Source organism: Argiope bruennichi, chromosome 1, assembly GCF_947563725.1.
Source record: "Argiope bruennichi chromosome 1, qqArgBrue1.1, whole genome shotgun sequence".
NCBI lineage: Eukaryota > Metazoa > Arthropoda > Arachnida > Araneae > Araneidae > Argiope > Argiope bruennichi.
This window is the reverse complement of record NC_079151.1, coordinates 136825207-136841193: the sequence shown is the minus strand read 5'-3', so window position 1 is coordinate 136841193 and position 15987 is coordinate 136825207. Positions and strand designations below refer to the sequence as shown.

At 34.6% G+C, this 15987-nt stretch overlaps 2 protein-coding genes across 2 annotated transcripts; one reads left to right on the top strand and one right to left on the bottom strand.

The window, feature by feature from the left end:
• Nucleotides 1–4692: 4692 nt before the first annotated feature.
• LOC129975235 (uncharacterized) lies at nt 4693–8899 on the top strand. Its single transcript, XM_056088273.1, has 3 exons — nt 4693–5343; nt 5861–7345; nt 7535–8899. Exons 1-3 carry the CDS (start codon nt 4693–4695, stop codon nt 8897–8899), a joined length of 3501 nt encoding a protein of 1166 aa, XP_055944248.1.
• A 1207-nt stretch (nt 8900–10106) lies between these two features.
• Nucleotides 10107–15284, bottom strand: LOC129969289 (sulfotransferase ssu-1-like). Its single transcript, XM_056083793.1, has 2 exons — nt 14885–15284; nt 10107–11106 (listed from the first exon to the last, which is right to left on the bottom strand). Exons 1-2 carry the CDS (start codon nt 15194–15196, stop codon nt 10474–10476), a joined length of 945 nt encoding a protein of 314 aa, XP_055939768.1. The 5' UTR covers nt 15197–15284; the 3' UTR covers nt 10107–10473.
• Nucleotides 15285–15987: the final 703 nt, after the last annotated feature.

The following is a 15987-nucleotide window of genomic DNA, read 5'->3' as shown; positions in this document are numbered from 1 at the left end:
GAAATTTTAATGTTTGTTTAGTCAAAAATTCAAAGAACAGAGAAGAATTCATATTAATCAAGTTCCATTGTATAAATATTTTAATTAAATTAATGAAATCTTCTGGATCGAACTTCATGAGCATCTAAATGTTTGGATTAGCGGAAGTTACAACACGAAATTTTCGCGTTTATATAAAAAGCTATTAATCTCAGAGAAAAAGTTTATATAAAATTATATGCACTATAAATACCTATAAAATGAGCTATGAAACGTAACAACCAGAAGTAAATTTGTTTTTAAAGCAAATTTTGAAAATATCTATCATTTTCAGAATTTGAATGAAAATTTTGACATTCTACCACGTAAATAACTTGTAAAATTTTCAGATCAATATTTACATCAATTTTTGAAAAATTTGACTCTGTTGGAAAAGAAGGGAAAAAAAAAAAAAAAAAAAAAAAACGGGATCGTCGAAAAATGCCCGTAAATACATTTTTATCCATCAGAATTCGGGGAGAGAAAAAAATCCTTTACAAAAACTATTGCTCCGTAATTTCAAATGATGTATTTATTGATAAAGAAAACTGAATTTTTTAGTTATTTAATTTATTTTTTAATAGAAATTTGTCAGATTCTAAATATTTTCTAATTCTAATACGTCTAACTATTTTTAGTTTCTGATATTCAAAAGAAGATATAAGAAAAATAGTTTAAATGTCGAAGAATTCAATTTTGGTATTTTGAAGAATCCTCAACATTTTAATCCTCACCAAATCCACAAAATTCAAGAAACGATGTAGTCCTGTATGTAAATACATAAGTTGTCAATGTGGAAAAAAATATAGACCTTGAAAAAATTTGCAACAAAAATTGAATACAGAAAGCCTATCTATTCCATCTCTATATATGTGAACATGATGACTGAAAAACATGCATGATTGCATGATAATTGCATGATTTAGTCCTAAATTATAAATTTAGAACTAAAATCTTTCAGTCTGCCTACTCATGCATATACGAACATGACGACTCAGAAATGCTACAATCTAGATAAATGAAATTCGGCACTAAGCTTTATTACTAGACATAAATCGGTATCAAACTTTGGATAATGCCCGTCAGTGGATTAGCTGTCTTTTCGATTGTATGCGAGAGGGTTTAGTTTAGTTACATTAACATCCAGTTTTAAAGTAACATTAGGGTTATTTTGGGCCGGACTTCGTCATTTTGAACCGCGGTCAGATGACGAGGACGACACCTGAGATGACACTCCCCTCTCCAAGCTTCCACACCACGCCAACAGTTTTCTCTCGTTTAAATAAATATGGCCTTCGTATAAATCTTGGAAAGTCGATTTTTGGAGTGAATCAGCTAGAATTTTTAGGATACTTGATTACTCCTAAAGGCTCTCAATCCCTTCCTGAAAGAGTAAATGCCATCTTGAATTATAGGGAAACTATTCATGAATTGCATACCTTCCTTGGTCTCATTAATTTCTATAGGCGATACATCAAAGATGCTGACAAAAACCAAGCAATTCTTCATGAATATTTAAAGGGTTCCAAGAAAAAGGATAAACGTAAAATTCCTTGGACCGATGAAGCAAAAGAAAAAATTGAGCAATGCAAGAAAGATCTAGCGAATGCTACATTACTAAGTTTTCCAAATCCTGACTCAATGTTAGCTCTTTTCAGTGATGCTTCAGATTTCACTGTTGGATCCGTGTTGCAACAGTTTGAAGGAGGCAGTTGAAAACCCTTAGCTTTCTTTTCTAAGAAGTTATCTAATGCTCAGAAAGGATATAGTACTTACGACAGGGAACTGTTAGAAATATACCTTTCAGTAAAACAATTCAAGCATACTCTTGAAGGAAGACAATTTATAATTTATACCGATCAAAAACCTTTGACGTTTGCTTTTCAACAAAAAAACGAAAAAGCTTCTTCTAGACAATTATGACATTTACAATACATCTCAGAATTTTCAACGGATATTCGTTACGTTGGCGGAAAAGAAAATATTGTCGCAGATTCACTATCCAGAATAGAAGCTATCTGAAATACACTCATGTCCAAAATTAAGGTCACAAACATAAAATCTGCGAAAAATGAAAAACTACTCACTGTGTTGCCACGAAATTTGGCACAGAGGTACACTACAATGGAAGAAAGAACATAGGCACATAACATCAGGGAAAAGATTTTAATTGGGAATTAAGAAACAGGGTATATCAAAAAGTGTTACATTATGAATCATTATGAATCTCGGGAAAAGCCTGTCTAATATGGAGTGTGACCACCGTGCACTGCTATACAGGCTTCACAACGAACTTTCATACTGTTTATGAGGGTGTCAATAAATGCTTGGGGCAACAAAGCCCATTCTTCCAAAAGCGTGGCTTTTAACTCTTGGAGGGTATTAAGAGGGGGGGGGGTTATGCTGTGCAATGGCTCTTATGAGACCATCCCAAACATGTTCAATAGGATTGAGATCCGCAGACCTCGAGTGCTAGTCCATGCGTCAAATATCCTCTTCCTCAAGAAAATCATCAACGATCTGGGCTCTGTGTGGACGCGTGTTATCGTCCATAAACATGAAGTCTGGGCCAAAAGCACTCCGAAATAACCTCACATAGGCTTCAAGAATTTCATCCCTATAGTGATGGACATTGATAGTACCCGTATTGAAGACGTGCAGTGGTGTACGACTGCCCAACATAATGCCGCCTCAGACAAGGATTCCTCTGCCACCAAATCTGTCGATTTCTTTTACGTAGGAGGGATGATAGCGAGCTCCTCGCTCTCTCCAGATGAAGATTCGACGAGTGTCACTCTGTATGATAAATCTGGACTCATCACTGAAAAGAACGCACCCCTATTCTTGCTGTGCCCAAGACTGATGTGTTCGGCACCACAACAACCGAGCTTTTCAGTTTGATGCAGTCAAAGGGACGCACTCAACTGGTCGCTGGGCATAAAGGGTCCTCTCTGCTAGACGTCTGTATACTGTTTGTCTGGAAATTCTTATTCCAGACGCAGCAGCAAAGTAACGAGCAAGTTGAGGAGCCGTTGCCAGCCTATGCCGTCGTGCGCTTAATACCAAATAGCGATCCTGTGAGACGTCGTTGCTTCGTGACGGCCTTGGTCGGCCTTCCTGGTTACAGTACCACTTGTTTGGAATTGATTCTACAACCTGGATACCACTTTCGGCGCCACTTGTGACCATCGAGCCACCTCCAATTGAGACTGCTCAGTTTCAAGCCTGCCAACGGCTCTCCATCTCAAGGAATCGTCTAAACGATTATGAGAACTCATTCTCATTGGAAACAGGTTAAATTTTTTGTTTTAATGCAATATTCACAAAATTGCAGGCAAAAATCCCAGATGCCTAAACGGTCTAATTTCAGTAGTTCTTCAAAAACTAATGCTAAACAATATTTTTTCTCACAATAAAGGTTAATATCGTGTTACCGTCCTTCACAATATATAAAATATAATTTGTTTAAATTTTACTGGTAGCAATTTAGAATTATTTTGAAAAACATTTTTGTGACCTTAATTTTGGACATGAGTGTAGATTATGATAAAATTGCAGAAGTACAAATTGATAATCAAGATCTTAACGAGCTACGCTCGAAACCATCTTTGATTTTCAAACAATATCATCTGGATTCAGGAAAGTTACTTTGGTGCGATATTTCAATTACAAAAATTCGTCCATTTATACCTCAAGAATTTCGAATGCAAATTTTTCACAAAATTCATGGCTTAGCACACCCTGGTGTGAAATCTACGGTGAAGCAAATATCTTCCAGATTTATTTGGTTTAAGATATCACCCAATGGGCAAAATCTTGTATCCACTGCCAAAAGAATAAAATTAACAGGCATACGCACTCCCAAATTGCCAATTACAAGGAAGTAGATGATAGATTCACTATTATTCATATTGACATCATAGGCCCGTTAACTACTTCTGAAGATAAAACATACTGTCTTACTTGCATCGACCGATTCACATGTTGGATAGAAGTCATACCTTTAGCAAATGTGACCGCCGAAACTGTGGCTCGAGACTTTTATAATCATTGGATTTCACGTTTCGGAATGCCTTATCGTGTTATTACCGATCAAGGTAGTCAATTTAGATCTGAACTTTTTACAAATATCGGCATTATATGTGGTTGTCGGGAACCAGGCCTTAACTGTAATCAGTTTTAATTGTAAAGAACTTTCCCTTCTCACCACCAGGGGGTTTGTTGACTTCCTCTCGTTTTGGCGGCAACCAACGAACGCGTTTTATACTCTTCTAACTTGTAAATATATTCTTAATCATGTAACCTATAATCAAGTAACTATTAAAATAATCTTCTTAAAGATAAGTTCCCCGTGTTAATGAGTCATAGTCACTGAACCTGCCACTAATTAGATATTTGAGATTTTCAGCTGCAGATGGAGACAACAACACCAGTATGTTATCAAAAGAGATTCCAACCAACAAAACAGAGTTAAGCGATTTTACTTGCCTATGATTTAGAGATTGTTCGTGTTGGAATATTATTTGGCATCCCTGCCGGGATAATTGGTGTGGTTTATTCCAATTTAGAGCTGAAAAATATATATTAGAATTTTGAACTGATTTATTATTATTATTGAATTTATATATTATTGAATCTTACTGAATATAAATTTCGAACTGTTCAATTCTAAAAATGGATGATAAAAGTGGCAGGTTAAGAAAGAAACGGGGAGTATTGAGAACATCTGTTATTAAAATTTGTAAAACTATTGAAACAGAACTAACGAAAACAGATGTAAATGTCGATATGTTAGAAGAAATGTTAGAGCAGCTTGCGGTTGAGTCAAGTGAATTAAAGAATCTACATTCACAAATTGAAGAATTCGTTTCCGAGGACAAATTAGAAAAAGAAGTATCGGAATACACCCAAAAAATTATAACTTGGAAATTTAGAGCGACCAAAAAAATACGCGAACGAACAAAAAATGTTGATTCTTTGATAGTTCCAAGTTCCTGTTATAAAGAATCATCGAACATGAAATTGCTAAAACTTGCGATATCTAAATTCTACGGGCAATCAAGTTTAAGGCTTTCATTTTGGAACTCCTTTGAATCAGCCATACATGAAAATGATCCATTAAGTGAAGTCAGTAAATTTAATTACTTAAAAGCACACCTAGGTGGTTCTGCCCTTAGTACCATAGAAGGATTTGCGTTAACATCAGAAAATTACGAAATCGCCATAAAATTACTTAAAGAACGCTTCGGAAGATCAGATGTTCTCATTAATACCCATTTGAATAATTTACAGCGTATCTGCCCATTAAAGAACTCAGATGATATTGTATCATTCAGAAAAATGTTTGATAATATACAGACGGAAATCCGATCTCTTGAATCTCTTAATGTTTTGAAAGAAACCTATGAAAACTTACTTTGCCCAATCCTGTTAAAATGCCTTCCCCCCGATCTCGTTTTAGAATATAATAAAAACATGAAATCGGATAAATATGAAATAGATGAATTGCTCGACTTCCTGTCTCTTCAGCTGAAAGCAAAAGAACGAACGTTAATGTATGCTTCTCCCATGAGTTCGAAAAAAGAAAAGTATTCATTTCCCTCGTTGCGTTATGACTCATCGAGCGGAAAAATAAATAATCCTAGATGTTCCACTGCAAAGAGATTTAGCAGTTCAGAATTGATTAGTTCTGAAGTAAAAATAAAAACACCGGAATGCTTATTCTGCAATAAATTTCATGATGCTGTTGATTGTGAATACGTACGTACTTTAATTTTGGAAGAACGGAAACGTATACTGTCTAAAAAAGCTGCGTGTTTTATTTGTGCAAAGCAATTTCCAGCATTTCTTACCTCACCATCCTGTCTTCAAGGAGAATTCGACGACCAAAGTTCGACCCGTTTTTGATGGTTCAGCTAAAGAAAAGAATACACCTTCTATTAATGACTGCCTCGAAAAGGGACCAAATCTTGTAGAACTCATTCCATCTCTCATAAATCGCTTTCGTGTTGAAAGATATGGAGTGATATCTGACATCAAGAAGGCCTTTCTGCAAATTGGATTACAAGAACGAGATAGACCATATCTCAGATTTTTATGGAAGGATAGAAGAAAAGACGGAAATATCAAGATCCTGCAGCACAAAAGAGTTGTGTTCGGAATCTCCTCCAATCCTTTCCTTCTAGGAGCTACATTAGAACTTCATTTAAAAAACGCCCCAGATCATCTCAAGGAAACAGCCCAGCAACTTATGAGGTCCTTCTACGTTGATAATTGTGTTTTCAGCGTCAAAAGAAAAGAAGAACTCGCTAGATTTATTTCGGAATCACAAGCACTATTATCTACTGCCAAGTTTGAACTTCGAGGGTGGGAGCATTATCCTACTGAAGACAAAACTGAAGAAAGGCAAGAAGACCGAAAGGTTCCAGTTCTTGGGCTTCTGTGGAATTTACCAAAGGACACTATATCTCTAGATTTGAAAAGTTTGATGAAAGAAGATAAAGGACCTATTACAAAAAGAAAAATCCTGTCAACCGTTCATCGAATCTTTGATCCGATAGGATTTTCTTGTCCAGTGACTCTAGAGCCCAAATCTTTGTTGCAGGAATGCTGGAAATTGGCGCTGTCCTGGGATGCTAAACTCCCTCTGCTGATAACTGAAATATTCGAACGCTGGAAGATGAAGTTACCGAAATTGAATGATCTTGAAATACCAAGATGTGTACGTGAGGACTTTGCAGAAGATTCCAGATTTTCCATCCATGTTTTTTGTGACGCAAGTCAGAGTGCCTACGCTACATGTATCTTCTTGAGAGCTGAATCTGCTGATAGCACGTCGTGCCAGTTAATACAAGCTAGAAATAGAGTTGCTCCTTTGAAAAAGATCTCTATTCCACGCCTAGAACTTTTGTCCTGCACTATTGGAGCTAGATTGGCAAAAGCAACCATATCCGAACTTGGACTTGAGAACATACCAATCTTCTACTGGTCTTACTCTATGAATGCTTTGTATTGGATCAAAAGAAATGAGAATTGGGCCACGTTCGTTTACAACAGGGTACTGGAAATCCGTAAACTCACTAATCCTGAAGATTGGAGGCATATAAGTGGAACATTAAACCCAGCTGACCTTCCAACACGAGGTTCCAATGCAGAGGAACTTGTGAAATCTCTTTGGTGGAAGGGTCCAAATTGGCTGAGAATGCCTATAGAAGATAGGCCTGTTTCGGAAACTATGCCAGATTTCGACGTTGTAAACTCCGAAAAAAGAAAATCTATTGTGTCTGTCACTAACACCACGACAGAGCAATTAGAGTACTTTTCTAAGGTATCTTCTTTCCGAAAAATGACCAGAATCACGGCTTGGATTTTTCGTTTTTATAAAAATGCTAAAACCCAGAAAAAAGAAAGAAAATTCAGTACCCTAGATTTTGAAGAAGTAGAGGCTGCAGAAAAGTACATTTTAAAACAAGTTCAAAGTCAATTTTTTGGGGGGAATAAAAAACTGAACTTACAGACATTCCTGGATTCAGATGGTTTATTAAGAGTAAAGACCAAAATTTCTCAAAGAAGTGATCTACCGACATTTAGATTTCCAATTTTGCTGCCTTCAAAGCATGATGTTATTGGAAAACTTATTTTTGAAAAGCATGTTGAACTTAGTCATGCTGGGATACAGATTTTGTTGTCGAGTTTAAGAGAGAATTATTGGATCTTAAAAAGCAGGAAGACAATACGTCAAGTAATAAGGACTTGTGTAATATGTCAACGTTTTTCATCTCGGCCATTAGAAGTAGCAAGTGCTCCACTACCCGAAGATCGCGTCAGAGATGCTTATGTTTTTGAAGTAGTAGGAGTTGACTTGTGCGGACCACTATATTTGAAAAACAAAACCAAATGTTGGGCTGTACTTTTTACATGCGCAGTTTATCGCACAGTCCATATCGAGCTGGTAACTAGTTTATCAACAGATAGTTTTATTCTAGCTTTACGAAGGTTTATTTCTAGAAGAGGAAGACCAGCTACAATTTATTCAGATAATGGAACCAACTTAGTGGGTACTTCTAATGAGCTGAAATCTGTTGATTGGGTGAAAATACAAGAATATGCCTCAGTAAAGAAAATCCTATGGAAATTCAACCCCCCATCAGCCCCATGGTGGGGCGGATTTTGGGAAAGGCTTATAGGTATGTTGAAATCTATCTTAAGAAAAATTCTTGGAAAGGCCTCCTTACAATTTGAAGAATTGTACACTGTACTATGTGATGCTGAGGGCATTATAAATTCAAGACCTTTGACATACTTAAGTGAAGACAATGAGGACCTTATAGCATTAATACCTGCTATGTTTTTGCAAGATGTAAAAGAAATAGGAGTTCCAGATATAGATCAAATAGATGCTAAGAGAATGAATAAAAGATTCTTCTACAGGCAAAAATTATGTCAAGATCTCAGAAAGCGTTTCAGAATCGAATATCTTGGACATCTTAGAGAATTTTCAAAGATTCGTAATGAATCTAAAATTAAAGAAGGAGACATTGTTCTCATCAGTGATAGTAACGTCAAGCGAATAAATTGGCCTTTGGGAAGAGTTATCAAATTATATCTTGGAAAAGACAAGAAAGTTCGTCTCGTGGAAGTCCAGACCAAATCTGGGTCTTTCCTACGTCCAATCCAGGGACTTTTTCCTCTTGAGATCAGCCAAAGTGAAAAATCTGCTATCCCATCTCTCCCAAAGAGTGATTCTCCGTCCACAACGATGATTCCTGATGGTACACCTACCTCTAGTGACTCTCATGCTGTTCCAGATGTGAGACAACCAAGAAGATCCCGTTATGGCCGGCTTTTAAAGCCCAATGTTCTCCTGGACTCATTTGTTTGAGTTTCTAAAGTCCTTTACGAAACTCAAAGGTGGGAGAGTGTCGGGAACCAGGCCTTAACTGTAACCAGTTTTAACTGTAAAGAACTTTCCCTCCTCACCACCAGGGGGTTTGTTGACTTCCTCTCGTTTTGGCGGCAACCAACGAACGCGTTTTATACTCTTCTAACTTGTAAATATATTCTTAATCATGTAACATTTAATCAAGTGACTATTAAAATAATCTTCTTAAAGATAAGTTCCCCGTGTTAATGAGTCATAGTCACTGAACCTGCCACTAATTAGATATTTGAGATTTTCAGCTGCAGATGGAGACAACAACACCAGTATGTTATCAAAAGAGATTCCAACCAACAAAATAGAGGTAAGCGATTTTACTTGCCTATGATTTAGAGATTGTTCGTGTTGGAATAGTGGTTTCCTTATAAGTACAACAATAGCTTACCACCCACAATGCAATGGGAAAATTGAAAGGATCCATCGGACCTTAAAAGCCGCAATAAGAGAGCATAATTCCATTAAATGGACTCAAATTTTACCTACAGTATTGTTGGGACTAAGAGCTGCTCTGCGTGGAGATACGAATTTCACCATTGCCCAAATGGTTTATGGACAACCTATCAGGTTGCCGGGAGAGTTTTTCGAAAAACCTAAAATTAGCTGGAATACCGATACGCTTGCAAAAGGCCTACAGAAACAGATGCAACAGTTAAAACCATTAGAATCTTGCCGCAAATCTTCTAAATCTGTTTTCTTTCACAGACTTGGGCCATAGTACACATGTCTTCATATGCGTTGACAGAATTCGGAAGCCTTTGGAACCACCGTATGATGGACCTTTTCTAATTGTAAAAAGACATGATAAATATTTCACTGTTAAAATTAAGGGCAAGGATACAAATGTATCCATTGATAGATTAAAACCGGCATATCTGCTAAATGATATACACGTTCCTCTTCTGGACTCAGGTCATGCCCAAACATTGCCCAACGAAACACTGACGACAGCAGATCCAGAAACTGAAAAATAACCATCAGATTTGTTAAACAAAAATGTTCAAACAGAAAAAATTATACGCTCTGGTAGACATGTAAGATTTCCAGTGTCTGGTAGACATATAAGATTTCCAGTGCGTTACAAAGATTAAGTACATTCTGTTCATTGTTTTTTTTCTCATTTAATTTTATTTGTATATATGTATTCCTCTCACATTTGTATAAAATGCATGTTGTAAGCTATATCGTAACTCGATTGTTACTGGGGAAGGAGTGATGTAGCAGCTATATCTTTATTTTATTATCTTTGTTTTTGCCAATTTGTCTTTTTAAAAAGTGGCAACACCAGTTGCTTGTGATGGAATAAAAAATATGTCGGCTTGATATAGTTTCGGTTATTTTAATTTCAAATATAATCTGCATTAATCATTCCGGAAATATAATCCATATGAATAACCGATCGTAATGAGCTGTACATAATTGCGCTACAGCACTAACATACCCCTCGCCAAAGGAAGTCGGTTATATTTAGCATCTAAAGTACAGTATCTTATTGGTTAAAAGATTTTAATTATAAAGTTTCACATACACTTTTCCCATAGGGTCATTACATCACTGTTTTCCGTTCTTTCTCGTATTAATTCATTCAAAATTTCGTTCTGTTTGGGCGACAGCTCCTGTTTGTAAGATCCGATTTCACCCTTGCGAATGAAGAGTATATTGTCTTTCTTCGGCAAAGCTTCCATGTATTTAAGGATATGTTGGCGACCTTTTGGCAAACGAGCCAAGACATCCTTGTCCTGAACTTGGTACAACGAGGACAATCCTGCGTTCACCATTTTCTTCGTTTCTTGGAAACTGCAATTATGTAGTATGCGCTCTAAAACTTCAGGATTCTCATCAAGATATCTTGCTTCATTTTCATCAACGAATGTAGCAACTTCTTTGGCCACTTTCTTCAGATCTCTCTTCATTTCTTCGAATGTTGTGAAGTACACGTTGGCACAGTGTCTGGCGTTGTACCAAGGAAGCAGATGGTCGAAATAATCGCCAAATTCGACTTGGCCTTTTATGAATAAGTCGAAGAACTCTTCAAAGGTACCATCAGCGAACTGATAGCCTGGCAAGTTCTTCATATGGTGGTAGAAAGAGACACAGCAATCTTTTGGATTCCTGGCGACGTAGATGTATTTTGAATCATCAGACCATGGTACCTTGAAGAAAAATATATGTTATAAATCATTAAATTGATTTAATTCTGAGATTTGAAAAAAAAAAAAAAACAATAAAATGATTAAGGAAAATTTTGATAGAATTGTTTTGCTTTTTAGCCATTAAAGGCAAAATAGATTAAAACTACAATAGCTAATTTTTTCACAAAATTTTTATTTTTGATTACTTTTTCAGATGATTATTTGGTACTTGTCGGTTGTCATTGCGACCGCAAAGCGCCAAAAAAATCATTAATTTGGTGATTTTAATCGTCAAACTATATAACATGTGATTCGCACGTTCAAAATTTTTCATAATAAATAATAATGCACTTGAGTATATTTTTATAATTTGGAGAAATTTCTTCTTGGCGCTTTTTGGTGGTTGTTAAAACCGACAAGTTCCATTTATTTTAATGCCAAGTGTTTTTAAGTTTGTTAAGGGGACATAAAGAAATATTATTTTGAATAGAATAACGAAATGCAATAACATCAAAACATAGTTGTTAATCTTAAATAAAAGAATATAGTATCCCATGAACTCAAAATTAAAGTATTGATCTATAAAATGGGATGATGAATATAAGAACAGGTGGTATTTTAGTATCAATCCAACGTAGAATGATTTTTTATTTATCAACAGCGAATAATAAAATTGATTTAAATAATATAAGAAATGCAGGAAAATAAAAAAAATAATATTAAATTTATATTTTAAATGAATTTTTTTTTTTTTTAAAAACCTTTTTTTTTTAAAAAAATATTTTTGTCATTTGAAAAAATCTTTCAATTTCGAGTGAAACCAGCGGGACTCAAAACTTTCACGCACACACTCTAATAAAGGCGTTATTCCAAGAATGCCTTGCTGGTATTGGCGTACAATAGTTACAAAATATTAAAATTTGGCATGAAAAATAATATTTGAACTAAATCTATCGTATCTTCCTTGGCGAGTCATTTAGCGATTCATCTCTAGCGTGCGGTAAATTGTATCGATAATCGATTTTGTGTTTCAGACCCATTCCCATTCGATTAAAACAACAATTTAACTCAAAATTACATCTGTAGTCACAAAATCCCATATCAAATTTAATGCATCAAAATAATTCTGTTTCTGAATAAATTGTGTTTTAATGTTTCTAAAAGTACAGACAGACACACAATCAACCCCTTGTTAGATTTAGCTAAAATTTCAAAAGGTGTCTAGATGTTAATTCTGTGTTCTTCGTATTGTAGTGTTAATTTATATTCTAACACCCTGACAGACAGACAGAACGGTTCTACTGAAAGAATTCTGCTCAAATATGATAGAAATCTACAAATTCAGTATTAAGGCTATGTACTAAATTTCATCTGTTTAGCTCAGAGCGCTTTTTAGTTATCTTTGTTTCAGACAGACAGTCGGGCGTTTTCCAAAAATGTGTTTTTCGAATTCAGAGAGCTCTAAAACGTGGAGTTTAGTTAAAATTTAGAGTTCGAATTTTTTGAGAATTACAATCTAAGCGTTCGTTATTAAAATTAGCAAGCAAATTATTTTAATAATAAACAATTGATTTATTCAAAATGGCTTTACAGTTGCATAAATGTAAGTCAAGCGAAAATGCATAATCTCAAAATATAGGATGTTAAATCGAAATGTTGATGGGGACAAAATCAAAATAATTATTGGAAGGGGCATGTATTAAATCTGTAGAAGAAGAAGAAGTATCCTTAATATTATTAAAAAGGTAGCAATATGTATATATTTTGTTGAGTAAAATTCAAGTCATACCATCATAAAAATACTCGCCATGAAAATATTATATAATTTCGAAATGTTCGTAGCCAATGTCAGACATTTCAGCCGAAAAATGACTGAAGTGGCAATTCCATGCTAGGAAATGGCAAAAACTTGTGAACTTATGAAAATTAGGGAACTTCTGATAAGAACAGAAGGTTCAATTCTTTAGTCAGTGTTACGAATGTCGAATATTGTAAAACATAATTTCAAGCCGTGTCATCTATCGATTATCTTAATTATTTTAGCTTCCTGAATTACCCTAGAGTTAAAACAGAAAGTATTCTTTTAATAGAAAAAGATGAATGGATGTTTTACTTTTCTTGACATTCTTTAAGAAGTTTCAAATGGAGAACACATTCTTAAAAAAAAACAAAAAAAAACTAGTGTTACAAGAAAAAAGACGGAGAGCTTACCCCTTCGATTTTCTCATATTTTTACATATAATGGTATCATTTCATACATGAAATATTTCTAAAAGCTGCAATAGTATTACATGAAAAGCATAATATGTATCATACAATTTTTAAAAATAAAAAAATAAAGTAATTTTATATGTACGCGTTCATAAGAATTGTGTAATAAATCGTAATAAAAACCTCTTTTAAAACGAAATGAGCAAATTTCTGTCTGTTCCAAAAGTTCCACAATCAGTATGGAAAAAAAATGAGAATATAACGTAATGGGCATGAGTTTAGCGGGATAAATTGCAAGGCTTCGATCTGAAGGAAGGATCGCTTCATTCCTTTAGATTTCATTTTGTACATTGCACCCACGATCGACTTGACACTCAGAAGTACTAAAAGGAAGAGAGCAGTTGAATATGAAAACATTTCGCCGCTCATTCAGGGTGGCGATGAAAACTTATTTCTTGATTATTAAGTAATAATTAAATAATTTCTTATAACTTAATAATTTTTATTTTAAAGCCCACTTCTTAAAAAGTTGAATACATTCTTTTAAAAACAAACTGAAAACAGCTTACTGGATATTTTTTTATTAAAATTGCTTCCCTATTATTAAAAATGCTTAGGAGATCCAAAAAAGGCGATTTTTCTTTACTTTATATTTGTGAGAAGAAGTGAGAAAAACAATATTTCGAACTGAAGAAGCTGAGATTTAGAAAGCAATATTTAAGTTTTTTCACCAACTACACCAATGAAACCTCGCTCACAAAATATTTTTTTAAATTTATATAGAATCAAACTTTTTATATCGAGTACTATTTATATAGAATCAAACTTTTTATATCGAATGCTATTTATATAGAATAAACCTTTTTATATCGAATGCTAATTATATAGAATCAAACTTTTTATATCGAATGCTATTTATATAGAATCAAACTTTTTATATCGAATACTATTTATATAGAATCAAACTTTTTATATCGAATGCTATTTATATAGAATAAAACTTTTTATATCGAATGCTATTTATATAGAATAAAACCTTTTATATCGAATGCTAATTATATAGAATCAAACTTTTTATATCGAATGCTATTTATATAGAATCAAACTTTTTATATTGAATGCTATTTATATAAAATCAAACCTTTTATATCGAATGTTAAAACAGTTCTGCATTTAAATAATATATATTAGGTGAAAAAATCCAACCCAATGGTGTGCTTATTTTAATTTCATTCCTTTTCTCAAGTATCCCTTAAGAGAAAACGCCACCATTTAAGAGGGCCGAGGTGACTTGGTGGTAAGGTCTCGGCTTTTGAAACGGAGGGTTTTAGGTTCGGGTCCCGATTCATAGTGTAAGCGGGCCTGGTGCGCTTCAAATCCTTGGGGGCCAAACTTTCTCCATGTGGTGTGGTGTGGCAGTTTGGAGAAGCAGCGCCAGCTCAGGCGTCGCTCTCCTCATCTGGCCGCGGTTCAAAATTACGAGGTCTGTCCCAAAATAGCTCTAGAGCTGCTTTAAAAACAGGACCTTAATAAAACTAAACTAAGTCGTCATTTCAATTTTACATTAAAAAATAACTTACAAATTTACCTTGTGCAATGGCAAATGCGTCTTATAGCAACCAGGACGAATCATCATATTTTCCGAATCTTCAGCTCCCAGTTGATCTAAAAAGGGGCTTGCGAAGTAAAAGTCGGATGGTTTTTCAAAAGTCCTTCCTCTCCGCAAAATATTCAAAACAAGGTTCTGCATCCATGTAGTACCGCATTTCGGGTAAGTGACAATAATGACGTCATCGGGTTTGGGCTTGAATCGCAAGGCTGACCGAAAACACTCTTCTGAAAAGTATACTGAGATGTTTACACCTTCGATATTGACCGTAAACCGACTAGAAGCCGCCATTTGAAAACTTATTTTGAACTATAAAGAAATAAACGCGAAAGGTCGTTCAACCTTCGCGACGCTGCTCTTATTTTCGACAGATAGTGTCGAAATCAACAATGTAGGTGAGTGCCATGCAGTGATTTAGAGATAAAACAAACTAGTTTCGTGTTTAACAGCTGGAAGTTTGTTACTGACTGATAATGATACTAGGATGTCACGTGAACGTCGTATCATTACCAATAATGCAAGTAGTGGCAGATTTGAATATTTTGCGGTCGTATATAGTGCGCATTATAGAGTCCCTTTTAACAGTAGAACTTGCGTCTTTCAACACAATCAACATGCTATTAATCCATCTTAGGTTAATCTTTTAGTGACTTTGTAAAAAAAGACGTGTTATTCTTTATTTATTACTAGCCGCCTTTTGCAACCAGCTGATCCGTTGAGATTAAAGGCAAGTTAAGGGAAACATCGAATTTTTAATTAAATATTTTATTTAACTTTGTCTTATTGGTTTCATGGGGGAAATAATTTTGAACTTCAAATTTTGATAATCATGTAATTCACACTATTTTAGAAGCCTCCCATCGTTCTGTACACTGTACAGTGGATTTCCCTAAATTTTTAATTTCCTCTAAAATTTGAGTCTCTTTTTAATTTTTAACTTCAATTTATAACGAAAGTAATTAAAATTCAACTGATAAAAAACTTTTTTTTTTGCTGAAATCACAAATGTTTTTCAAAAATATGAATATAGTAAAACTTTTAGCATTCCAGCCTTATATTCTAGTCTTTAGTCAAATCTTAAA